Genomic DNA, 25,407 nt, shown 5'->3' on the forward strand with positions numbered 1-25,407 from the left:
TGTGAATCTATAAAATGGTGATATTTTGTTGCTTTTTTTGAAGATCTTTTTATTTTGGTTTTCTTAGGTAGTTTGCCTGTACCAGACACTTGGTAATCCACTCAGCAAGCTAAGTACCCTCAACAGCATGCACTCTCATTTTTTAATGGCAGATGATGGGACTGTAGGGAAGTATGGGAATGAAATGATGCTCAGGAGGAATTTGGAGAAGTACATATCACATCAAAAAATACACACAAGTGAGTACTGCTGATTACTTTTCTATGTGTATTGGTAAATAAATGGATATTGACCACATTTCAAACATTGTCAATGTCCTTGCATGTAAGAGCTATTGGAAAGAACAGATTGATATTTTGAAGGATGTTTCTTCTTTCTAGTGCTAAGGATACTTACAATTTATCAGGAGGTTTTAATGGTCTTTTTGATGTGGTTGCAGAAGTTCTGTGAAAATCTTAAAAAGTGTAAGTCAAATTAGAGATGGTGAAGGCATAATTTCCTCTCCATTGAGCCATATGTGAGACTCCTTCATAAGTATTTATTTACCAGATATTCTGATTTTTTTGTGTGTGACTTAGACCTGTTTGTAACTGATTAGGTGTGTTTTGAAACAGGAATGGGCCAAGGTGTACCTGTAGTTGGATTGGTGGTGGAAGGAGGCCCCAGTGTGATCCTAATGGTGTGGGAGTACGTGAGGGCCAGCCCAACTGTCCCTGTGGTGGTCTATGAGGGCACTGGCAGAGCTGCAGATATCCTGGCTTTTACCCACAAATACACAGGTGATACAGGGTGAGTAGTGGCATAATGCTCCTCCTCCTTGGATCTCTGAGATAATATCTTATGGTTTTAGTAATGAGCCTGCCATGGTCTTTTGCTGTTCTTTACTTCTGTGAAGTGAGAGCAGTTTCTTCCTTCCCTGTCTCAAACTCTCAAACTAATGCTGAAAGAATTATTCTGCCCAATTTAAGATGGTGCCTTTTTCTTTTTTTTTTTTTTTTTTTTTTTAAGAGGGAAAAGAAACTACATCTAGCCATTTTGAGTTGTTATGTTTTCACCTTTGGTAAGGGGTACTATTGGGTTGTCCCAGAGGGTCTGCTTGGGTTTCAATTCAATCTTTTCTCCTGCCATCAATATTGTATAAGTAGACTTGGATTTGGGTTGCACAAAACTTTTGGGGCTAGGGCTGAGGTTAGTTGCTGTAGGACCCTCAGGCTGGGGAAGGAAAAGGAATAAGGTTCCTTGTCTTTGACTTTGGTTTACTTAGTCAGTGGTAACCCTGGTTTGTCATACTCATCTAGCTGTTATGCTTTATGCAGCCTCAGCTGCACTCTGTTACACCCACCTTGATGAAAATTTTGCATCCAGACTGGAAACAAATACACATATATTTGCATAGCAAATTAATATTTTGGGAAAAATTTTTCAAGGACTGTTAAAATAAAGAACCAATTTTAAAAAGATGGTCTGGGTTTGTTCAAATAAAAAAAAAAAGAACAATTTAAACTTTATATCCTAATTATTTATTTATTATCTTTTATAAACACTCTTTTGGAGGGGTTTGCATTTCTCTAGTGTGTTCTTTTGAGAAGTTTTTCTTCTCTTGCTTTTTCTTTGACATTTTTGACCTTTAAAAAAAATTCCCGCCATTTCAAAAAGAAATGTAAATGTGTATGAAAAGGTTAACAGGAATATAAATGAGGGGAAAAAAGATGAGAGAAGTATGAAACCTAATGAACAATGAGGAATTTAATGTTATCCCTATATGTTTATTGAAAAAAATAACAAGTTTGCTAAACTTCTGGTGATTTTTAGCTCTGTATTCACAGACAATCCTGTGAGAATTGTATCTTTTTAATTTGTTCTGTTTCCAGTAGCCTATATATATATATCTGGTCAGAAGTAATGCCTGATTAACACAAGTTTTGTCTTTTGCTGAGGTATCGTTTGGGCTGATAAGAATTAGCCAGAAATACACTTTTTCTTGGTTGTATATCTGTTTTTCAGGGAGCTGCGCCCTCAAGTGAAGAAGGAAGTCTTAGTGATGATCCAAAACACATTTAGCTTGGGACAGAAACAATGCAGTCATCTATTTCACATTTTGATGGAATGCATGGAGCACAGAGACTCTGTGAGTAGGGTTCGTGCTCTGAATTTAGGATGTCTTCATTTGCAGTTACCCTTTTGACTTTTTGCTCTTTCTGCATTGGGTTGGCATGGACACAGCATTGTAAAAGTAATGATGTTATCTCTAAAATAAGATTACATGAATGTGTCTGGGCTTATTTATATATTAAGTAGCTCTACATAGCCTGTTTAGTTAACCTTTCAAATCTCAGTGCTTGTTTATGAAATGACAGCCTTTCTAACTTTACTAAAAAGTCAGACATCTTTGTATTCACAGGAAAGATCAAGTAATTCCTACTTTTTTCCCTTCTTTATTAGTGTCTTATTTGTAAGTTTAAAATGTTTCTGTCTATTTTTCTACTTATAACAGAATTGTACTAAAATTTGTCGCTGAGTATTAAAGTGTACCTTTGAAATGTGCTGGCATGTTTAGTAGCTCAAGTGCTTATTTGCAAGTAGAATTATACAATGGTTTGGATTGGAAGAGACCTTAAAGATCACCTAGTTCTAATCCCTCTGCCACGGACAGGGATAACTTCCACTAGACCAGGTTGCTCAAAGCTCCCCCAACCTGGCCTTGAACACTGCCAAGGATGAAGCATCCACAGCTTCTCTGGGCAACCTGTGCCAGTGCCTCACCACCCTCACAGCAAAGAATTTATTTCTAGTATCTGATCTAAATCTACCCTCCTTCAGTTAAAACCGTTACCCTTCTGGGGTGGTTTAAACCCAGTGGTAACTTGCAACCATGCAGCTGCTCATTCACTCCTTTCTTCTTCCCTCCCACCTTCATCCTATCACTACACTCTCTGATAAAGAGACCCTCCCAATCTTTGCTGTACCACAAGTAATAAAAGGCTGCTAGAAGGCATCCCTGGAGTCCTCTCTTCTCCAGGCTGAACAAAAACCCAACTCTCTCAGCCTGTCCTTACAGGAGAGGTGCTCCCGCCTTCTGGTCATCCTTGTGGCCCTACTCTGGACTTGCTCAAAAAGGTCCATATCCTTTTTATGTTGGGGGCCTGAGAACCAAACTTATAAAGGTCTCACGAGAGTGGATTAAAGGGGGAAAATCACCTCTGTCTACCTGCTGGCCATCCTTCTTTTGATGCAGTCCAGGATGTGACTGGGTTTCTGGGCTGCAAGCACATTTTGCTAGTCATGTCCAGTTTTAAACCCACCAGTAACCCCAAGTGCTTCTCCACAGGACTGTTCTCAGTCCACTCATCACCCAGCCTGTATCCCTGTTTGGACGGCCCCATGTGCAGGACCTTGCACCTGGACTTGTTGAACTTGACAAGGTTCACACAAGGCCACCTCTCGAGCATGTCAACGTCCCTCTGAGTAGCATCCCTTCCCTCCAGTGTATTGAGTGCACCACACATCTTGGTGTCATCGGCAAACTTACTGAGGGCACACTCAATCCCACTGTCCATGTCGCCAACAAAGGTGTTAAAAAATCCTGGTCCCAATACCAGCCAATGAGGGACACTTGTCACTGGTCTTCACCCAGACATTGAGCCTGCATTGACTGCAACTCTTTGAGTGTGACTATCTAGCCAGTTCCTTATCCACCTGCTAAATCCATGTTTCTCCATTTACAGACAAAGGTTTTGTGTGGGACAGTATCAAATGCTTTGTATAAACCCAGGTAGATGATGTCAGTTGCTCTTCCTTTATCCACCAAAGCCATGGGACCATTGTAGAAAGCCACTGAATCTGTCAGGCAAAATTTGCCCTTCATGATGATGTGTTGGCTGCCACCAATCACCTTCTTATTGTCCATGTACCTTATCACATTTTCCAGGAGGATCTGCTCCATGATCTTGCTGGACACAGAGATGATACTGTCTGGCCTGTAGTTCCCTGGTCTTCCTTTTTAGCCTTTTTAAAACAGGGGGTCATGTTTTCCCTTTTCCATTCACTGGGAATTTCACTAGTCCATTATGACTTTTCAAATGTGATGGAGGACCAAGTATTTGCTATGGGAGTAATGACAATTGTAACAGTAATCACTAAAATATGTATGTTTTTATTCTTGTTTGTTTGATTTTTTGTTTCACTTTGAGTGGCTGTTGAGTTTAATACTGAGTAGATATCAGCCATACTGCATTTTTACATTTCTCAGATTTAAAGGCTAGTCAAAAGCAAGTAGACTCAATTTGTTATGGAGTAGGTTGATTCCAATTTGCCTGGGATGCCATTGCATTAAAAAGCAAAATGGTACATTTTCTGGGTGAAACAAAGGAAAATCATGTCTGGGACTTTGCCATTGTTTGTGTTGAAATGTGTATGATTTAATCTATCCCAGCCCTTACAAAGAAGAAATAACTGCAGACTTCTCTGCCTCACCTCAAATAGTATACTTCTGCAATTCTAACAGATAACCATATTTGATGCGCTGTCAGAAGATCAGCAGGACATTGATTTGGCGATTCTGACTGCACTCTTGAAAGGTACCTATCTAAAAATACATGTTTTCCAAAGCAAAGGAGTAACACCAATGTGTGAAAACTTCTTGTTCCTTTACTTGTTTCCTAGGTACAAATATGCCTGCTTCGGATCAGCTAGATTTGGCATTGGCCTGGAACCAGATAGATGTTGCCAAGAAACACATACTGGTTTATGGACAACGCTGGAAGGTACTACTACCTTTTATTTTTAATAGCAGCTTTGCACTTTATTATGATGACTGCTTTTCCATGATTTGATGCTTGGAGTCTGTCTTCTGGAGTAATCATTTTTTATTTTGGAGAGGTGTTACTCTTGAAGTTGCAAAGTGTTCAACTGCGGAGTGCATCAGATGAAAAATCAAATACATTTGTTTCCCCAGAGACAAGGTGATTCCTGTAGTTTCACTGCTAGCTCTTCCAAATAGTTTCAGTGGTCCTTCTGGATATGTATTCATCAAGCCAGTGTTGACAGTTGGTGGTGGTCAAGGATATTTCATTGTAGCCCAGAGTACTGATTCGGAGAAAACTCCAGGCACAAACTTGCCAACAAAGTTTTCAAGCTGACAAGCAGGTATTCTTTATTGCGGTGCTGGGAGACGCGGGGGATAGCTCCTCCTAATGTGTGTCTCTCAATTGCCACACAAGACATCCTTTTATAGCCACTGGGCATACATACATATTCATGAGGCTACGTATGGATTACATAATTTTCCAGAAAGTTCCCTGCATGAGTACAGAATTGTGGTGCTGGTCTCTGAGGGTTGTTTACTTCTTCCAACAATCTTCATCACTTCTGGCAGCCTTTGAAGCATGCACAGTCATACCAGTTTAATTGGTTCATTAGCACCAGAGACATAATAATCCTCCTATCCTCCTACTTATCAGTTAGTTTAACTGTAGCCCATCCTGGACACCTGCCGTTCCCAGATACTCCTTATCCCTGTGTCCTGTTCTTCTAGACTGTTTTTCTTAAACTACATCACAACTATAACGATTTATCTTGTGAGGATTCTCAGTATGTTCTCTAGCTGTACTCTATTTTTTTCTCTATGTATCATGCACCTCAGTAATTTTGTTGCTACTGTTACAAAGCCATCAAACTTAACATTACTTAAAACTAATTCTAAAGGTTTCTCTATTCCATTTTGTGATTTTGTGCCCCCTTGTCTCAGTACTCCAAAGGTGTAAACTCCAAAGAAACGTTGCCTCTGTTTTCCTAGCCTTAGACAGAAATACAGAAATCACAGCCCTTTATGGTGTTACCAGGTAGAAAAAAAAAAGGTAGAATTAATTGTGATAACATGGCACCAAGACATTCTTATGAATAGCTGAAATCAAGGCAAGCCGTGATTTAGTCCTACATTAACTTTTATGCATGTGGAAGAACGCACAGACCTATAAAAAGCACAGACCTGTGCTTTTCAAGTTTTCAGATGTAGTCCAGTATTTAAGTATAACCCTCCCTAAGTGAATTTTTATATACATAACGTGCTTTTTATAGATGATAAATATAAAACGGTATGTACCTCAACACATACTATTCCCATTTGTTGTAAGAGTAAATGTTTTCTTCCAGAAATTATATCTGATGTGCCCAGAAGTACATTAGAAGTTTTCCATTGCAAGAATTACAATTTTTCCAGTCCTGATTGCCTTTTCTTCTTTACAATGTAAATTTTAGAAAATGGGCAGTGGCTGTAATTTTTTTTTTCAGTGACTGTAGCTGATTGTCTGACACAACAAGAGAATTGAGTTTATTGATCATCAGTCCATGTTTTCCTGTGGTGTATAAGGTTGAATACATGGAGGACTGTGCCTGAGATGCCTACAGTTGAACAACGATGAATTATAGGATTTTTTTGTTGCTGTTGTTACCTTTTTGGGCTCAGTTCACTACCTGTAAAGTTGAGATGATCATGTCATGTTCTTGCACAAAACCTGGTAAAAATGAATGGTTTCTGGTCCCCGCTGAAAAGTAAGGAAGGAAATTGCTGGTTTCATTTTCAGGATTTAAACAGTGTGTGAATAATGAGGGATTTGCCAAACCTGGAGCATAAAGTCAGAACAAAATGTTGAATACCTTCCTGCTAAGGGATTCTCATTCACTCTGTGAATTGGATAAAACTAAGCCCTTTGGGGAAAAATACAAATAAGCAATGAATTCCATTATTCATGGTGATGAATTATCTGATAACTTTTGAGTGTTCAACTGCATAACCTTAACAGTATTCCTGTCCAGCAGGATGTTTGTTGTTATGGAATGTGGAAAAGATTTGTCTTTACACAATGCGTGCATATATTTGCCTTTATGATTTTTTTTTAAATACCCTGTTATGTTTTGATACTTTGAAAAAAACTCATTTTTCACAATGTCTTCTTGCATTGTTTTACAGCATGTACATTTTTTTAAGTGATACAGAATCATAGAATTGTTTAGATTGGAAGACACCTTTGACCTTTTAAGATCATTGAGTTGAACTGTAAACTTAACACTGCCAAGTCCACCACTAAACCATGTCCCTGAGTGCCACATTTACTCATCTTTTAAATATATCCAGGAATAGTGATTCAAATAATTTCTTGAGCAGCCAATTCCAATGTTTGACAAACTTTCTGGGGGGAAAAAAATATCCTAATATTCAATCTAAATGTCCCTTTGAGCAACTTGAGGCCACTTTCTCTTGTACTGTCACTTGTTACTTGGGAGAAGAGACTGAAACCCACGTTGGTACAACCCCTTTTTGGGTGTTTTTTGTAGACTTCTTCAGGCTAAGCAACTTAATTCCCCTAGCCACTCTTCATTAAGACTTATTCTCTAGACCCTTCACCAGCTTCATTGGCCTCCTTTGGTTGAGCTACAGCACCTATATGTCTTCATTGTAGCACAGAGCCCAAAACTGCCTGCAGTATTGGAGGTGTGGTCTCACCAGTACATAGTACAAAGGGACAATAACTTCCCTGGCCCTGCTGACCGTCCTATTTCAGATACAGACCATGATGCCATTGGCCTTCTTGGCTGCCTGGGCACAAGCTGGCTCATGTTCAGCTCTGCTGTCAGCAGCTCCAGGTCCTTTTCCACTGAGCAGTTTTCCAGCTGCTCTTCCCCAGGCCTGTATTGTTGCATGGGGCTGTTGTGACCAAGTGCAGGACCCGGCACTTTGCCTTGTTGAACCTCATATGACTGTCCTTAGTCCACTGGTGCAGTCTTTCCAGATCCCTCTGTAGAACCTCCCTTCCCTCAAGCAGATCAGGGCTCCCACCCAACATGGTGTCATCTGCAACCTTACTAGGGTGCATTTGATTGCTTTGTCCAGATCATTGATAAAGATATTAAACAGAACCAACCTCAATAGTGAACCCTGGGTAACACCATTTTTGAGCATCTGCCAACTGGATTTAATTCCGTTCACCACAGTCTTTGAGCTGGACCACCCAGGCAGTTTTTTGCACCGTGAAGAGTATGCCTTTCCAAGCCATGAGCAGCCGGTTTCTCCAAGAGAATGCTGTGGGAAATAGTGTTAAAGACTTTACCAGGTAGATAGATCTTAAACTGAGAGGGTTAAATTTTGGTGGCTGTATTTTAATTTGATGCCTTCCCTTCCTTGGTGGAGGCTCAGGGGAAACCTTGCGACTCTCTACAAATACTTGAAAGTAGTTTGTAGTGAGGTGGGTATCGGTTTCTTCTCCCAGATGATAGGACAAGAGGAAATGACTGCACCAGGAGAGGTTCAGATTGGATATTAGGAAAAATTTCTTCTGCACCAAGCTGCGCCAGGAGAGGTTCAGATTGGATATTAGGAAAAATTTCTTCACTGAAAGAGTGATCAAGCATTAGAACAGGCTGCCCTGGGAAGTGGTTGAGTTGGCGTTCCTGAGGGTATTTAAAAGATGTGTAGATGTGGCACTTGTGTATGGAAAATAACAAATAATAGTTTCCTAGTCCCAACATCTTTAACACGGTAGATTTTAGAGAACTATTGCGTAGTTGTTGTCTTCCCACTTCTCCTGGCTTTTCCAAGGTGATTATCTGTTTAGTGTTCAGTTTTTCCATATTCCTGACAGCCTTCTTTATTCTTCTGTGTACTTTTTTTAAGGTCTTAAAGAAATATTTTGGGATAGGCAAGCCAGCACTCTAGTCAGTATTCAAGACAAAGGGCTTTTCACAGAGATATTTAGTGAAATACTAATATTTTATAGATTATTCTATGTTCATCTAAGTATAGAACCTAATAGTCTGTGTGACTTTTTTACTTGTTTCCCGTGTACAGTCAACTTGTATTTACGCTTTTGGAAGATACTGTCAATATACACTGCTTATATGTACTATATACCATATATACTTATATATACTACATATACTATATATATGATAGTGTATATATAATATATAGTATATATACTTATATATATCATATGCTATATGTACTTATGCTTTTGGAAGATACTGTCAGATACACTGACATTTTTTCTGAGTTTCAAGACTGACATGCAGGTAGGGTTGTTTCCCAAATACATGTTATTTCACATTTACCTGTCTTGAATATCACCTGCTTTTTTGGCTGGTTAGCCCATATTATGAGTTTTTTCTGCACTTCAAGATCAGTTTTATTATGATGAGTATTTTTGTATCATCAGCAAATATTGTTGAATCATTAGACAATATGTGTGATTTTCCTGGTCTCTCACTACTATTAATAATCTCCTTCCCTATAATTTTATCCGTTATTAAACAGCTTGGAGACCTTTGCCTTATGACAGCTTAATTTGCTTGGAAGTCTGTCAAGAAAACCATCACCAAAAGCTTTTGTGGGAATGCAAACTTACTGTATCAGTTGGACAGCTTTATCATTGTCCCTGCCAAAATTCTGGTAGAGTTCTGATTTCATTCTACAAAGTAATGGCCTTGCTTCCTCTTACTCTACTGTATTTACCCATGTTGCTATTATTGCTATTCTATATTACAGTTTTATTATATTTGCCCAAAGTTCTAATTGTATTGATGTGCCATACTTTAACAACTTGTACACTTCTTTCCCCTTTTTACAATTGGCATGTTTTCCACCATCTTGCATTCTGCTGTTAGAGGGGCAGATTTCAGCTATCCTTCAGTTCCCTAGGAACATTTAGGGGAATACCACCTGGTTTTGACAACTTGCTACTGCTTCACAGATGGATTCTATTATCTTTTCTACTACACCTTAATTTGACACAGTTCCTCAGATTTGTCTGCCATAAAGAACAGCTTTCATGTAGGACCTTTCCTAACATGTTCTGTAGTGAGTGGTGAGGCAATGAGTTAGTTTACAATTTCTGCAATACCCTTATCTTCGTGTGTGTTTCTTTTATAACTTGATCATCCTCTGGCCTTACAGATTCACTGGGAATCCCCATACTCCCAAGCTCCTGTGCTTTCTGATAAGTTTGAAAATGATATATGTACCTGAAAAAGATATATGTTCACATCTATTTCAGTGCCATAGTTCAGCACCATTTTGAGTGAAAAGTTATTGTCAAGTAATGAATATGTTCTCTCCTTCAAGTAACACATAAAGAGCTTGTAATAAACAGGTTTTATATCACTTGGTGCTTCTCCAAGCAAAAATTAGAATGTCACATATTCCTGAAAGTTTTTCTTTTCACTAAACAGGAGAAAAGGTCTTAATAACAGTGTTTTCTTCATACATTGTAAAGAAGAGCTAAAAAAAAATAAGGAAGAGCACAGTTTTAAAATTTGCTTTTGGCTTAGTTGCCTTCTTGAAAAGAGGAGTAGCCATCTGACTGGGAGAATCTGCCAGACCTGCAATTATCAGGGTCTGAAGTTTGTGTGTAGTTATTTTGGTTTTGTGTTTAGATTTTGAGTTAAATATTTAAGCACCAATTTTTTAGGTGTTGTTCATGCAGTATTAGTCTTCTTCTAAGTGTTTTAAGGAAACATGTACATTTATGTACAGTTTGTGGGCATTTCTTTTTAGAACTCTGGTCCTAAATGTTCAGAAGGTAAAGATTGTAAGCAGCTGTAGCCATGTTTCTGCGTAAATGTCAACTCAGTCTCAAATGGACTTTATAATGAATAATGTCACCCTAGTAGTTACCAGATGGCTGTTTAAACCTCTTTAGACACATTGCCAGTGCAAGGAATGACTGCTGGAGGAAATTTAATACAAGAGTGGTCACTTTGAAATATTTCTGGAAGAAACACTGATAATTCAGGAGCAGTGCACAAGTTTTCACATGTGACAATTCTGTAACATTTATTGGTCATTTTTTAGCATTATTTCCACCAAATATAAAGATATATGTGGAATGGACTTCCTTCAGGTGCCAGGTTAGCACTAGCACCTGCTCCGTACCTGCCCCATTTGTATGCCAGCATCCTCATTCTGCTTACCCCACTGCATTTTCTGTTCATATGTGTTCTGTAAAAATTCCTTCTGTGGATTTAGATCAACCTCCTATGTCCAATTCCTTTGCTATTTTGCATGTAGAAATCCTGCTGAGCTCTGTGGAAGTGCCATGCTTTCACTGTTTGGACACTGTTGTAGGTAGAACTCTGCTTTGTGGTGTCTTTGAGAGAGTTTATCCTAATGCAGATTCTCTGTCAGATTTGAAAAGAAGTCTGCTTTAAAGAACTTGAAGTTCTACAGGGAGATCTTGAAATACAGCACCTTGAATTGGCTTTTGTCATATATCAAAAAAGAAAAGCTTCCCTCCACCTCCTGCATTATCATACATTAGCTTCTGAAGTGAATGAAAGAGTAGGGAATGTGTTATCAGAGTCTGGTTGTAAAGTTAGATTTGTAGAAGTCTCTGCAGATGTTGAGTTTATGAAGACTCAGTTTTACTCCCACTCTGTTGGATTTTTTTACACAGATGATTCCTCAAGCATGTTTTCCTTTTGTACTGTGCACTTTAAGTATATGTAAAGACAAATCAGACTGTTCAGGAATGTTTTATTCATTTCCAAAAGAAGATAATTTTCTAAGCTTCTCCTTCATCTCCATCCTTGTGGAGGTTGGTGCCTTGGAACAGGCAATGCTGAATGCTTTAGTGATGGACCATGTGGATTTTGTGAAGTTGTTAATAGAGCATGGAGTGAACATGCACCGTTTTCTTACCATATCTCGTTTGGAGGAACTCTACAATACAGTGAGTATTTGAAAACCACATACAACTTTCGGTAAGAATGGCTAGAAAGTATGCTGTTTTTTACTTAGGAGACTTGATATTTAGGCCACATTTTGGAGAAAAAAAAAAAGGGTTTTGAAAATTTCTTATTATAATGTTGGATTTTTGGATTGGTGTCACAGCTTCTTATTTTAAATTCTTTGACATGAACCAGACTGAGTACTCACCTGAGGCTCATGAGAAATATGATTTTAGTCTGGTAAGTGATACATGCTTATCTTGCTGAAAATGATTTGTCATTTAAGCAAAGTGATACCAGCTTTTCTGTAGAATATGTCAAGATTTAAGATAGTAGAGGTGTTGCAGATTAGTCTTGAAAAGTTTTTGAAGAGGTTTGTGGGCGGAGTTTGAATCACAGGAACTTTGACGATCTTTTAGCTGCTTTATTTTACTGTATTGATATTCTAATGTACAATGATGTTTGTTTACTGTCTTTTCACACCACAGAAGCAAGGACCATCAAACCTACTTTTGCATCACCTAGTTCAAGATGTGAAACAGGTAATAGACTCAGGAAATTCTGGGGAGCAAAAATGATAGCTTAGAATGTCAGTGTCCATAGGCACACTATTACTAAGTAATACAGGGGAATTTTAGAAGTGATGGGTTCGTTACTACACTTCTGTATCTACTAAATGGTTTTATTTTCATCCCACTGATCCCCCTAAGCAATTAACTAGCATACTACTACTGAATGCTCCAAAGGGTTCTTCCTATACCTTAATTTGAAAGCTAGGCAGTTTGTGTAGATCAGATTATAAAGTTACTAAAATGACATTATGAATTGATTGTACAAAACACATAGTGAATTAGTGCAGTAATTATGCTCATGCCTTTAAGCTTTTCTTTTTTTTTCCCCAAAGCTAAAAATGTGTTTCCTTGTTGAGCAGTAACAAAAAGATACTGTGACAAAATACTGTATTATTTTAATACGCGGCATTGCCTAGGAGAACAGAAGGTGGCAGTGGATGACTGTGGCATGGAGCACTGCCTCCATTAGTAATTTAGTAGCAGCTTTGTTACTTAGCTACACAGTGAATTTATTTTGTGTTTCTGTAATCTACCTCACAGCACTGATTAGAAAGGGATGAGCTGTTCCTTTTGCATCCAGTCTCCACTGCACGAGATGCCTAAATCCAAAACTAGATTAATTGGCTAATTCTTTCCTGGGTATAAATGTTAAGATAAAACACAGTTATAAATCTGACTGTTGGCAGGCTGTGGTTTCAAGTAGTGGGGTTTCTAGTACTGCTTTTCTTATTGTGGGTGACTTTCATGTCAGTCTCATTGGTGGCTTGGTAGATAGGTGTAGGGTATTCTGGTCTCCGTAGTAAGCTATTTTCTGTATTTTCTCAGACCGATGAGCATATCTGAGGCCTTATGTGATAGATCTGGAAGATGTCAGTGTTGAAAATGCATTGAACTTTCCCAGGCTGAGAAATACGTCTTTCTCACTGATACTGAAGTGATTTGCTCCTTGATATGACCCCTCTCCTAAACCCCATGGCCTGGTTGCATCTCAGGACACTATAGGAAAACTCAGGTTGTGATCTAAAAAGGGAAGCTTTTGGCACTTGAATTGGAATAATGGAATTTACATAGAAAATGGGTGCACAATTTCAAAACTTACTTTGCTGTTGGGTAAGCTAAACTCACTTGGGACCTGCAAAGAGGCTGAAAAGCCTTTTTCACCTGAGCCACTGGAAGTATGAGTAAGTGTTCTGTGGATGGGTTGTGCAGTTGCAATCTTATTAAATATGGTAACACAGTAGCCAGGACAGTCAGCAAAGTGTTGTGACCATGGATTTCAGAAAATTTTCTCCATTAGTGTCACCAGCTTTGCTGCTGCTAGATTTGAGTGGAGATACATGGCGGTTTGCCCTGATAGCATAAAAAAAATGCTTCCTAGTGAAGACAAGTATCTACAAGTATAGGTTGTCAGAAATACTTCCCTAATTCTCAATGACAGAGCTGACAAGCTCTGTCCTGTGAGACTTGCTTTTGCCCCAGTGTGCTCAGCCTGTTGGTGCCTTCTGTTCCCAGGACTGGGTGGCCTTAGCTGGCTGTACTGAGGCTTGCTACTAGTGTACTGAAGAAAACCTCAGTCTAATGAAGAAAATTACTTTTCACAGTCTGAAAGACGTACCCTGTTAAGAATACATATCCCCTCTGATCGCATCTATATACAGGCCCATTTTTCAGTTCCAAGAGTTGTGGTTTAAGGTTTTACCAATGATCATTAAAATCTGCATGGAAGATAATCTGTTTTTCAGAGAATTTGTTACAAACCTTGTGTCTTGCAAGAACAGTGACCTAAACTGAGAAATGGTGCTTTAAACAGAAGCAAGAGACTCAGAAGGTATAACTAATACACATGCAGCTGCTGTCCTAGTTGTTATGACAGTCTTGAGCCTCTTCAAGAGATTACCAGTCTCTGGGAATTATTCTACAGCATCAAATACATGCTTCAGCCACTTCTTAATTTTTAATTATGGAACTAGTTTAATGAGGAAATCATACCATGATAGTTTTCTCTTGTTATAAGAAGATTTTTATCAGTCTCTCTGGCTGTTGGTAATTAACCTGAAGAACGATTACCTGTTGAACACAGCTGATCTTATGAACACTGCAGTATACATCCCTATGCTATGGGGGTACAGTGGGCTATAGATGTCACACTTTTCAGGCTGAAAATGTGGACGTGCCTGTGTTCTCTCTCCTAGGGGAGTTTCATATGCCTAATGAATGTGTACACTTCCCTGACAGAGGCAGAAGCTCTCAGTTGCATCTTTTTCCAGACTCCCCTCATAGTAGTAGGGCTTTGACATGGTTGAATGATGTATGTAATAACATCATGAAATGTGTGTGACATTTGGTGTTTCAGAATACTCTTTCTTTGGATTACAAGATATCACTGATTGATATTGGGCTGGTGATAGAATACCTCCTTGGTGGAGCTTACCGGAGCAGCTACACAAGGAAGCATTTCCGAATTCTCTACAATGACCTCTGCAGAAAACACAAGGTAAATTCTGTGAAATGGCTACCAATGTTGACCAAGAAAAGTCAAAAGCTAGCTCAGGTTGTCATTATGGTTCATGTCTTCAGATGATGCTTCTCTGTCTCATAAATCTCTTTGCCAGCTGTGGAGAGGTTGCAAATAAAACAGGCAGTCACTCCCCAAGCTACTCCCTGTCCCCCAAGACCACTGGTGATTGTTAGATTAACTAGTAGGTCAGTAAATTTACCTTTGTGACTGGTAGCCAGGTTGTGTTCTTGGTCTGTCATCCATCAATAAATATCAGCAGGGCTGAACCAACCACCGTTTTCCCTTTTACAAAGCAGTTGCATGTTTCGGCCTTGCAGCTTGAATCATGTCACAAAAATAGTGAATTCAACAGGCATTGAGCTAGACTTAGAGCATGCCAGCATAGCATAGTGAAGAGCAACATGGAGAATCCTGACCCTACTTTTGAGCAAAGCTCTTACCTTTTAGAAGCAGCTCAGTGCTTGTGCTGCATCTTCCTGCCTGGGCCAGTGAGCTTTGTTTGCCTGGCAGAGATTTTTCTGTTATACACTGATCATCACAGGGGAAGCCTCATACTGGGTGTGCCAGGCTGCATCCATGATGCGATGGCTTTGTGCAGGCAGAGGGATTGTGCTTGGACATGTGTGCCATTCTGCACCTTCTAGATGCTTAAGTGTTTCACATTATGGCATAGCATTGTCCCATGCCTGCATATCAGCAGCATCACCTCTACAAACAAACAAACAAACTGCTTCAGAACAACAGTGTGCAAACATACTAGCACTTAACTTTCCCCCATCAACTTTCCAAAACCAGTAACTTGAAAACAGCTTAAATTTCTCTATAAATTAGCTGAGTAACATTGCCAACATCACAGAGGGAGCTGATTTACTGCATAAGAATTCTCTTCAGTTGCCAAAGCAGAGCTGAGCTTTGATTGAAGTACTTCCATATGTTGAAAAACAAACAACAAAACCCTCTTATCGCCATGTACTGCTTTCATGACTAATAGAAGAACTTCAGGGGGATCTGAGAAAATGAGAAGAAATAATGAAAACTGTTCCTTGAAGTGAATAGAAACAGAGACAGAGCTTTCTATGTGTCACTGGCTTAATGCAATGCTTAAAAAGAGATATTTGAGAAGTTACAAAGTTCTTCACTGTATCCTCATGAAGTAAGACCTTAACAGGTATGGGTTAAGGGTTAAGGTCATATGACATGATCATATAACTAGGAACCACAGGGAAGAGTATTAGTGATTTAGCTCTTAAAATCCTTCCCTCTGAATCAACACTGAACAAAATGCCCAGGGATGGTAGACATGCTGTTCTTCAGAGGAAATGGTCAGCAAAAAATTCAGAGAACTTCTGTCTTTAGAGGACTTATGGCACCTTTTATGGTACACGTTTGAAGACCTTCCAGGTTGGAGATTCCAATCTGGTGCAAGCCGTGTTGTTGTAATTGGTAGATGCTACTGGGGAAATCAGTATTTTGAATTCAAGAGATTCAGAAAAATATATATTTTTAAAATTAGATATGAAACAGGGTATTTTTTCCTCAGTGGTGTAATCTGCGGTGGTAGTTACAGCAATTGCTGACTCACTAGTCTTTGAATAACATCAGTTCCTACAGACACCATTGCAGTCAGAGGTAAGTACAGGCAAACTTAATCTCTAATTTGCATTTCTTTCCTTGTGTTTTATGGTATGCCTTCGGATCTAGAGAGTGCTTTCCAGCTTTTCCCAAAGCCTGTCTCATTCTCTTCATCAGAGTAATCAGTCGGCTAGCAGAATGGGATCTGCTGAAAGTACTTTGCATTCTCAGTTCTTCAGAACAGCACAGCCTTACAAATACAAGGTAATATAATTGCTTATTCTAGACTTTGCTTGTTATGTATTAGACTGCTAATAATTTTATTGAGAGATTTTAGACTTATGCTGGTCAGGCTGTTAGTTATCATAATTCTACTTAAATTCAAGCAGAAACAACTTTTTACTGTTCACTATTCATGAAGTACGTCCTGCAATTTTATTGCGGATATCAAGCTCAGGTGCCCCTTGTGATTCTGTTTAACTTCCATCCATTTGTTTCTAAGAGCTTTTGTTCACTGAAATATAGTATTACCTTATTTCTGAACATCAAGCATGTGTGAAAACTCTTCTTATTTGGAAGCAATGGTAGGAATTCTGTGACTTTCCTGATGTTTTCTCATGGTTGCTTATTAAAGTGTTACAGTAAGCTTGTTGCGCCAGGGAAGGTTTAGATTGGATATTGGGAAAAATTTCTTCACAGAAAGCATGATCAGGCTTCCCAGGGGAGTGGTGGAATCACTGTACCTGGAAGTGTTCAGAAACCATGTAGATGAGGCCCTCAGTGACATGGTTTAGTGGTGGTCTTGGCAGTGCTGGGGTAAGTGGCTGGACTTGATGATCTTAAAGGTCTCTTCCAACCTAGGTGATTCTGTATCTGGAAAATCATGACAGAATATTTTCTTTCAGAGAAATAATGATAAAAGAGCAAAGATGGCCACATAAAATATCTGACAGACAAAACAAAGTAGAATGAATTGAAATGGCTGCATTGGAATTAGTGTGAACCAAATGAACCCCTTATAGCACTGAGGTATCTCACTTGTATCAATAGGATTTATTTTTTGCCTTTAATGGAGAAATATCCAGACATGAATATATAGCAAGTCTACATTGCAAATATGGATACAGTAAAAATCGTCTCTAAGTATGACAAGTTATAGAATCATGGGATGGTTGGGGTTGGGAAGGACCTTAAGATCATCTAGTTCGACCCCCAATGCCATGGGCAGGGGTGCCTCACTCAAGACCATGTCGCCCAAGGCTCTGTCCAGCCTGACCTTAAACACCGCCAGGGATGGAGCATTCACAACTTCCCTGGGCAGCCCATTCCAGTGCCTCACCACCCTCACAGTAAGGAGCTTCCTTATACCTAACCTGAACTTCCCCTGTTTAAGTTTAAACCCATTACCCCTTGTCCTGTCACTGCAGTGCCTGGTGAAGGGTCCTTCTCCAGCATCCTTGTAGGCCTCATTCAGCTATGGCTGAAGGTCTGCTTCACAGAGGTCACTACACAGCCTTCATGGTCCATTGTGTATATTTCAACCTACCAAGTGAATCTTGGTATCATGGGGTTTGGAGACTCCCCAACACTGTGGAAGGTAAGGCTATATATGACAGGGGTACAGAGGAAGGAGTGTTTTCTCTCCACTAATGTTACCAGCTTCTTAGCATTGGTAATCTGAATGTCATCACAGCTGTGGTTTGTAACTTAAACATATATAATGATCAAATGGTTTGCTCCTTGTAATTCAGACTTGCATGCGTTTTTATTTTCTTGAATCTGAAGTTCATCCATTCACTGAGATTCTCTTTTTTTGAAAAACAAATTTATAGGAAAGAACCACTGCTTTCCATAAGTGTAAGAAGAAATCAAAAGAGGGTATAAGCTTTGCAGAGAACTATGAGTCATCTGGCTTTATATACCCCTATAATGACCTCCTGGTTTGGGCAGTATTAATGAAAAGGCAGAAGATGGCAATGTTCTTCTGGCAGCATGGAGAGGAAGCCATGGTCAAAGCCGTTGTGGCTTGTAAACTCTACAGGGCAATGGCACATGAAGCTAAACAGAGCAACATGGTGGATGACACTTCAGAAGAACTGAAGAAGTATTCAAAGTATGACTTCTCCCTTTGCTTCAGTTAATTATCTGCAGTGCTTAGAATGGTTAGATATTTTTGTAATCCACTAAGAGTCTGTAGGGTTAGTGGTACCATGTACTATCGAGTGTGAAAGAAATACTTTCAGATGCATGCTAGTCATATTATATAATGTATCAGTCTGGTCAAGAGTTAAAGGAAAGCTATTAGCTTGTTACCTAGTTGTTTATCTGAAAGCTAAAATATGTGAGTAATGCATGCTTTACTGTCTGGTAAATGCTCAGGTCGAAGACTAAGATTTCCCTTATAGCTTCCCTTCCAGTTCAACTTGCTAAAAGGCCATATGGCACATATGCATTGGACTTTTCAAACCTGTACCATGTGGTAATAAACAAACTAAAATTAGTGCTTAAATCCTGCTCAGTGTAAGACCTAAAGAAAAACATAAGCTGAAATAACTGAGTGCATAAAACAAGAAGTAGACCAAGAATTTTCTTCCAGTTTTTAGTTTCACTTTGTGTTTTCTGCTAGTTTTTCTTCTTAATGACGTACTTTTTTGCTGTGTAGCCATCCTGCCTCAGAGTACAATGAGATGTGCTGTCTTGCTTTGTACGTAGCTACAATGCTTAATTTAAAGGAAAGTGTATCTTCCTTGAGGAGTCTTCCCTACAGAGATGTTTAAAAAGTGTCAAAGAAGAGACTTTTGCAACTGCATGCAATGTTCGCCCACAGTGGTGATGAATCTGATGTTGAATGAAATACACAGAACTTTGTAGGGTCTGTTTTGATCACTGAATAGGATCATGAACAGAATAAATAAAACCCCATAAAACAGGATGACCCTAAATCTTGTGAATAGGGCTAAATATTTAGGTTTACTCCTGAAATTACTTTTCACTAGATATATTGATAAAATAATGGGAAAAATGGGAGAAAGCATACTTATTGAGATTGTTAGCTGAATTTTAATTAATGGACTTCTCAAACCAGCCTCTTTGTGGCAATGATTCTGAGTTTCAATGGATCCTTGTTTTATGAACTGTTTTCTTCTGCCCCTTTCTTCTCTAGGGAATTTGGGCAACTTGCCTTAGATGTGCTGGAGAAAGCATTCAAACAAAATGAGCAGATGGCCATGAAGTTGCTGACCTATGAACTAAAAAACTGGAGCAACTCAACTTGCTTAAAACTAGCAGTGTCTGTGGGGCTGAGGCCTTTCGTGTCGCATACGTGCACACAGATGTTGCTGACTGATATGTGGATGGGACGCCTGAAGATGCGGAAGAACTCCTGGTTTAAGGTAGCGTCAATCTAGCTGTTCAGATGCTTCATACATGTCTTGTGGTTATGAACAGGTAATGCAGCATCAGAGAGATGTGGTTAAGCATGGTTTGGAATGTGCAGAGAAAAGAAAAAGAGAAAAGAGAAAAGAAAGGCAGGGAGGGAAAACAAAAATACTTCTGGTTTACTTCTTTGCAAAAGTAACTGCGGGATGACATTAGGAGAATGTATTTTGTGAGGGTATTTTTGCTGTTCCCATTCTCTCAGCACCCTTCAGTCACTTTCCACCTGCTCTCACTGCCCTGCTTTGCTGGTTCTCTGGCAAAGCTGCTGATGGGAGGAATGTTCTGTGGATATAGGGACCAGTATCTAAAGTATCCCCAGATACGATGGCACTATTCAAAGCCACAAAATAGTCAAGAGCAGCACATTAGTTTGAAAGCCGTAGGGGTGTGATACAGAGATTCCTTAGATCAGGGCTCCTTCCTAGGCTAGAATTTTACTAGGTTTGTGCTGACTGTGGTATCAGGTCTATAGTATCATGCTGAATTGTTTTCCTGAAACTCGTGTATTTCTTTTAGGTCATTATGAGTATTCTCCTGCCTCCCACCATCTTGATGCTGGAGTTTAAAAGCAAGGCAGAAATGTCTCATGTGCCTCAGTCTCAAGACTTCCATCAGTTCACATGGTATCATGGGGATCAGAGCCCAGTCAGCTCTAAAGATGCCTCATGTCTGGTTAGTCTGCATTTCTGTGTCAGGAGCTGTCTGTTTACCATCATATAATCTTGAGAAGTGACGACAGGGTGACCAGCTGGAAGTGTCAGGAACCAGCTCTCAGGAACTGTTTAATCCCTAGCTGGGGAGACTGAAGTGACCTTGGACAAGTTACTTATCTCCTGGGTGTCACTTCTGTACTGGTCATAATGCGAAAATCCTTCCCAGCCTTAAAGAAATATAATGAGATTATAATTATCTGTCATTTACGCAGGTATTTTAGAGCACAGTCTATTCAAGCTGCGGATAAATACCTATGTAATCTTGTATATCAAATAATCAAAGAATGGTTCTATATCATACAAAAAAAAAATCACATCCATGAAATTCAATTCATATTGCTCAGTCAAGCTGTCCAAAGCAGGGAAACAGCAGAAGTGAGGCAGTTCAGGTCCTGACAGAAGTGAGGCAGTTCAGGTCCTGAACTCTCAATGCAGAATTTCCTGTCCTTTCTTTTTCTCATTCTCCACAAAACATTCCTTGAACATAAAATTTCCAAAAGTTTTCAGCCTGAGGTAGACAGCAGGCATGGAGAATTGACATCCAAAAGGATAAATGTTGGTGAGGTGCTAACCAGTGAAAGCAGGATTGTCAAGTGGTGAGAGGTGTCAGGCTCTTTGCTCTGCTGTGCTTACCTTACAGCAGATAAGCATGGGACCTTCTCAGTTAACTTTGAATTTGTGTAAAATTAAAAGCCGATTGTTGTTGGGGCTTTCAGAGCAGCATGGTAGGCCTGCCAATGCCATACTTGTGCTTTTTTTTCCCTGATGCAGAAAAATGCTGGAAGCCGTTATCTCCTCCTGTGCCTTTCTAAGATAGCTCAAAAATGCTATTTATGGGGTTAGGTAGAAGCTGTGATACAGAGGACAAGACAGTTGTAATTTGCAGCACCCCTGTGGTTTGATAGAAGGCAACACAGCAATGTGTGTAAGCATTTTTCTGTCCTGCCACAGGCAGGGCTGCTTCCTTCCTGGGCTAGCAATAAGCTTAATTTATGATTTTGTCTATTATAGATCATTGTTCAAGATGAAAGGCCAAGCTGTGGCTTTTTCTTAAATACTCTGATATGAAATGTAATAGAAAAATTAACAGACAATTTCAACAGTGTTCATGTGCCATATAGAGCATCATTCACATACAGTCATGAGTTCCAGTGACCTTCTGCAACTGGAAATTGCACTCTTTCATGGGACAATTCTCTCCTTCACTTTGAAGGATCTGATGTTAACAGATTAGGATGATTCTGTTTATCATATTCTCCAGTTTAGCACTTTTCTGAGTCTAGTGTGATGAAAAAAAAAACAGTTTTCCCCTGATAAACCAAGAAAATGTTATGTAGTATGGGTAACTCTGTCACGTAAAAAATGAGGTACTACAGATGTCTAGTAGCAGTAAGTTTTAGCATTGATAATAGTCAAGGAATTTGGCCAGCATGAAAACAAAACTGAACAAGGCAGTTTGGTTCCCTCAGCCTTGCCCCGCTACTAGCTTTTTATAGCTTCCCCAGGCCTCTCTCCTTTGTCTCTGAAAACTCCTTTTAGCATCTTACAGTTTTATCAGTTGCCCACTTCTGTGTGTCTTTGCGGTTCTTAGGCTTCAGCAGCAATCAGATATTTGTACTTTCACAGTGGTACTCAGACAAGTGTCAAATTCTGAATACAGAATCAAGTGTATTTGCCTTTTTTTTTTATATATATTTTATTTTACTGAGGGTATTAAAGAAGTTAACTGTATTTTTGTAGGCAGATCTTTGTAAGAGAGTACTTATTTCATCCTCATCTTCTAATCAGGTATACACTGTGTCAAAAATAGCAATTAGATTCTGTATTTAGAATTTCACTATCTTGACATTTTCTGTGCAACTGTATACATGAGTGGAAACGTGGTGCTCATTCCCTTATTTTAAAATGTCTCACAGTTGTCAGTGGAGTTCTAGCTAATGCAGTTATGTCATATTGGGAGCTGTTATTTATCTGTATTTCACAGCTGGGGAAAGTGAGACATAGGGTGATTGACTTTGCTTAAAGACTGAAAGAAATGTGTGTCAGAAACTTGAGTTGATTCAGGTCTGCTGACACCCAGTCTGCTGCCTGTAGTCATAAAGCAAACTCTAAATGAGTATTTATAGTGGAAAAGTGTGCATGTTGATTATTGCAGATGAAATGGTTGTAACCAGACAAAATCAAGTTACAGTAATGGTTTGTATTTTCAGAACAAAGCTTAAGCATCTGTGCCTGTCTTCTCTTTAACATGACACAACCTTTGCAATCGTAGACCATGATTTCTTACTTTAAAAACATTGTTTCCTTTTAAAGAAGGATTATGATGTGGAGAAGGTTGCTCAGAAGTCTGATGAAAGCCAAGTAGATGGTGGACAAGGAAACCTGCCTGGGACCAGAAAATTCTATGAGTTCTACAATGCACCAATTGTCAAGTTCTGGTTTCACACGGTTGGTCATCATGCTGAAACTTGGAATGCCAAGACCCTCCTTTGATCTTTCAAACACCACTTAATGTGACTTTTACTTTGCCTAGCATGGATTTTCAGCCACTTAGTGGTGGGAGTGGATGGGAAGATACTTGAATATTTCTCTCACTATTGAGTGAAACGTTTTTCTGCCAAAATCATGCAGCTGCATTAAAAACACAACCAAAAATAGAAAAAAGAAAGAAAAGAAAAAAAGAAATAAATTTAAACAGAGCACAGCTTTTTACAGTGGTTAATTGCACATGCTAAGATAGATTTGAAGCTGTCCTTAAATACCTTAAGTATCTCACAGATACTCATTTCCCTTTCTTTAGGATCTGTTTCTGAAGAAGTGAATATTATTCTATAGGAGACTATTTGCTATAGCGAAACATGCATTTATTAAATCAAATTTAGTAATTAACCCTGTGTCAGTAGATTTTAGGATGTTTAAGATTAGGCTGCCTGTTGGGTCAGACCACTATGTCCATAAACTGTTACTCCTTTTACAGGGTGTGGCTAACTGCTTTATAACCTGTTAATCTGTTGTCTCAGATACATTTATAGCATGTTCTGGTACCTTTAAAATATGTGCTGATATTGTTCTTCCTCTGTTTTGGAAGGCACTGGTTAACCAGCAGTGAATCAAGTAGAATGATTACTTGCTCCTATAGAAGGTTAAGATAAAAGCATAACGCTGCCTTTACATTCAAGTGGTGTGCGCAGACAATAGAGTGTGTCTCATATATGCATTTGGAGCCTACGTGAACGTATGCTGCAATAGTACAACTTTTGCTCCCATTTTTCAGCACTAACGCACCAATTTCTAAGCGATGTTTAAAGATATTCCCATAAACATACTTTGGAGAACTGGAGGAAAGATTTTGACCTCAAAAATTTGACAATGACCCACTAGTTTGAATACATATGGTCAGGCTAATTACCTGTTAGTACATTTGTAGAAATTTGTTGGAGGTTTTTTGTGCATATGGTTTGTATATGGTGTGTTTTGCAGATGGCGTACATGGTTTTTCTCATGCTCTTCACTTACACTGTACTGGTGAAGATGGAACCAAGACCAAGTGTGCAAGAGTGGCTTGTTATCATTTATATTTTCAGCACTGCCATTGAAAAAGTCAGGGAGGTAAGCTTTTTCATTCACACTTCTCACCTATAGAGAATATATTGTAAACCAGAGAATAAAAATAAACTGAAGAATGCCAAATCCTCCATTCTTTTTGTAGAGAATTTAGCAGAGGAAAGAATTATACAGGACATTTATGTCTGAGAAGTCTTCTACTTGAAGACTTAGGTTTTGAAAATGAATCCTAAAATCTGTCCTTAAATCTCTTGTTCAGTGAAAAGCCAGTGGAAAGCTGCAGGTTGCTTGAGAGTGATAATGGTGAACTGAGATTTGGAGCCCTTAGGCACTTGTTTCATTTATTTTTTGCAAGTGGACCATTAGACTTCTTATAACAAATGTGGAATTTGTCTGTAGATATTTGAGTGCTGACATTGTTGCCAATTAAGAGGTGTTATGTGTTGAATAATCTATGTCTCTCTATCAAGTCTAACTGACCCTCTTAAAATGAAACTGGAAAAAAACCCACCCACCATCAACTTTTAATGCTGGGCTCATTGAGCATGGAAAAATGACATTCCAAACAAAATTAACTGCAATTAATTTCAGTTGATTAAGTCTTAGCTTCTGAACACAATTTGCTCTCAAAACCTGAGGATGGAGGCGAATGCAGCTGTGTATTTCCCAAATTATTGTATGTTATTGAACATATCTTCATTGAATCAGCACCTAGTAAACCACAGTAGTATGAATCATCTTCTTTATGACATTTGAAATGCTATACTTTTAGAAGAATAAAATGTAAAAAAGCAGTCAGTTCTGAGTGAAGGATGCTGTTATAACAGATCATTCAGAAGACTGTGACATCAGTATGAGAGAGGTGAAGAATTTCAAGGGACAGCAGAAATGCTGGGAATATAGTGAAGTTTGGATAAACATTCAAACTCTGTGTCTGCAAGGCATAAAATTTAAAAAACCAACATGAGAATTGTCTAATTGAGTTAAAAATTAAATGTGAAGTAGCAAGCACTTTAGAAATCACTGTTGTGCTGTTGCATCATGTTGATGGTGGGGCAGTGGAAACATCAGCTGTTCTATACATTGAAATTTATTGGAGACTTTGAAATTAATGTCTTTTACTTGATTTTCTTTGTACATGTACTAGTTCTGGTCTGCTGGCAAAGACTTTATAGGACACTGTGCCTTACACATGCAGCTAAGTAACTGCTGAGGGCCTTGTTATATGTAACTGCAAGCCTCTATTTCTCTAGATTGTATCAACTAATTGTTAAAGCCTTAGGCCCTGATCCTGCAACTAGTTCCTCATGTG

At 38.9% G+C, this 25,407-nt stretch overlaps 1 protein-coding gene across 4 annotated transcripts in view; it reads left to right on the forward strand.

Annotated features, from left to right (window-relative positions):
* Nucleotides 1–25,407, forward strand: part of TRPM6 (transient receptor potential cation channel subfamily M member 6) — a 68,407-nt gene that overhangs the window by 25,460 nt on the left and 17,540 nt on the right. For 2 of the 4 annotated variants that reach the window (XM_057425807.1, XM_057425806.1), the window contains exons 7-20: nucleotides 68–239; nucleotides 615–789; nucleotides 2,005–2,128; nucleotides 4,505–4,577; nucleotides 4,663–4,763; nucleotides 11,586–11,720; nucleotides 12,207–12,260; nucleotides 14,644–14,784; nucleotides 16,510–16,644; nucleotides 18,213–18,493; nucleotides 19,544–19,772; nucleotides 20,335–20,490; nucleotides 22,845–22,979; nucleotides 24,012–24,140. In XM_057425807.1, the coding sequence (XP_057281790.1) occupies nucleotides 68–239; nucleotides 615–789; nucleotides 2,005–2,128; nucleotides 4,505–4,577; nucleotides 4,663–4,763; nucleotides 11,586–11,720; nucleotides 12,207–12,260; nucleotides 14,644–14,784; nucleotides 16,510–16,644; nucleotides 18,213–18,493; nucleotides 19,544–19,772; nucleotides 20,335–20,490; nucleotides 22,845–22,979; nucleotides 24,012–24,140 (2,040 nt within the window). Of the gene's footprint in view, nucleotides 1–67; nucleotides 240–614; nucleotides 794–2,004; nucleotides 2,129–4,432; nucleotides 4,578–4,662; nucleotides 4,764–11,585; nucleotides 11,721–12,206; nucleotides 12,261–14,643; nucleotides 14,785–16,509; nucleotides 16,645–18,212; nucleotides 18,494–19,543; nucleotides 19,773–20,334; nucleotides 20,491–22,844; nucleotides 22,980–24,011; nucleotides 24,141–25,407 lie in introns of those variants that run through there. The other 2 variants (XM_057425808.1, XM_057425809.1) reach the window with 2 other exon arrangements.

Source organism: Pezoporus wallicus, unplaced genomic scaffold (genome assembly GCF_028554395.1).
Source record: "Pezoporus wallicus isolate ANWC-B61680 ecotype Strahan unplaced genomic scaffold, APGP_CSIRO_Pwel_v1 contig_7485, whole genome shotgun sequence".
Lineage (NCBI taxonomy): Eukaryota > Metazoa > Chordata > Aves > Psittaciformes > Psittacidae > Pezoporus > Pezoporus wallicus.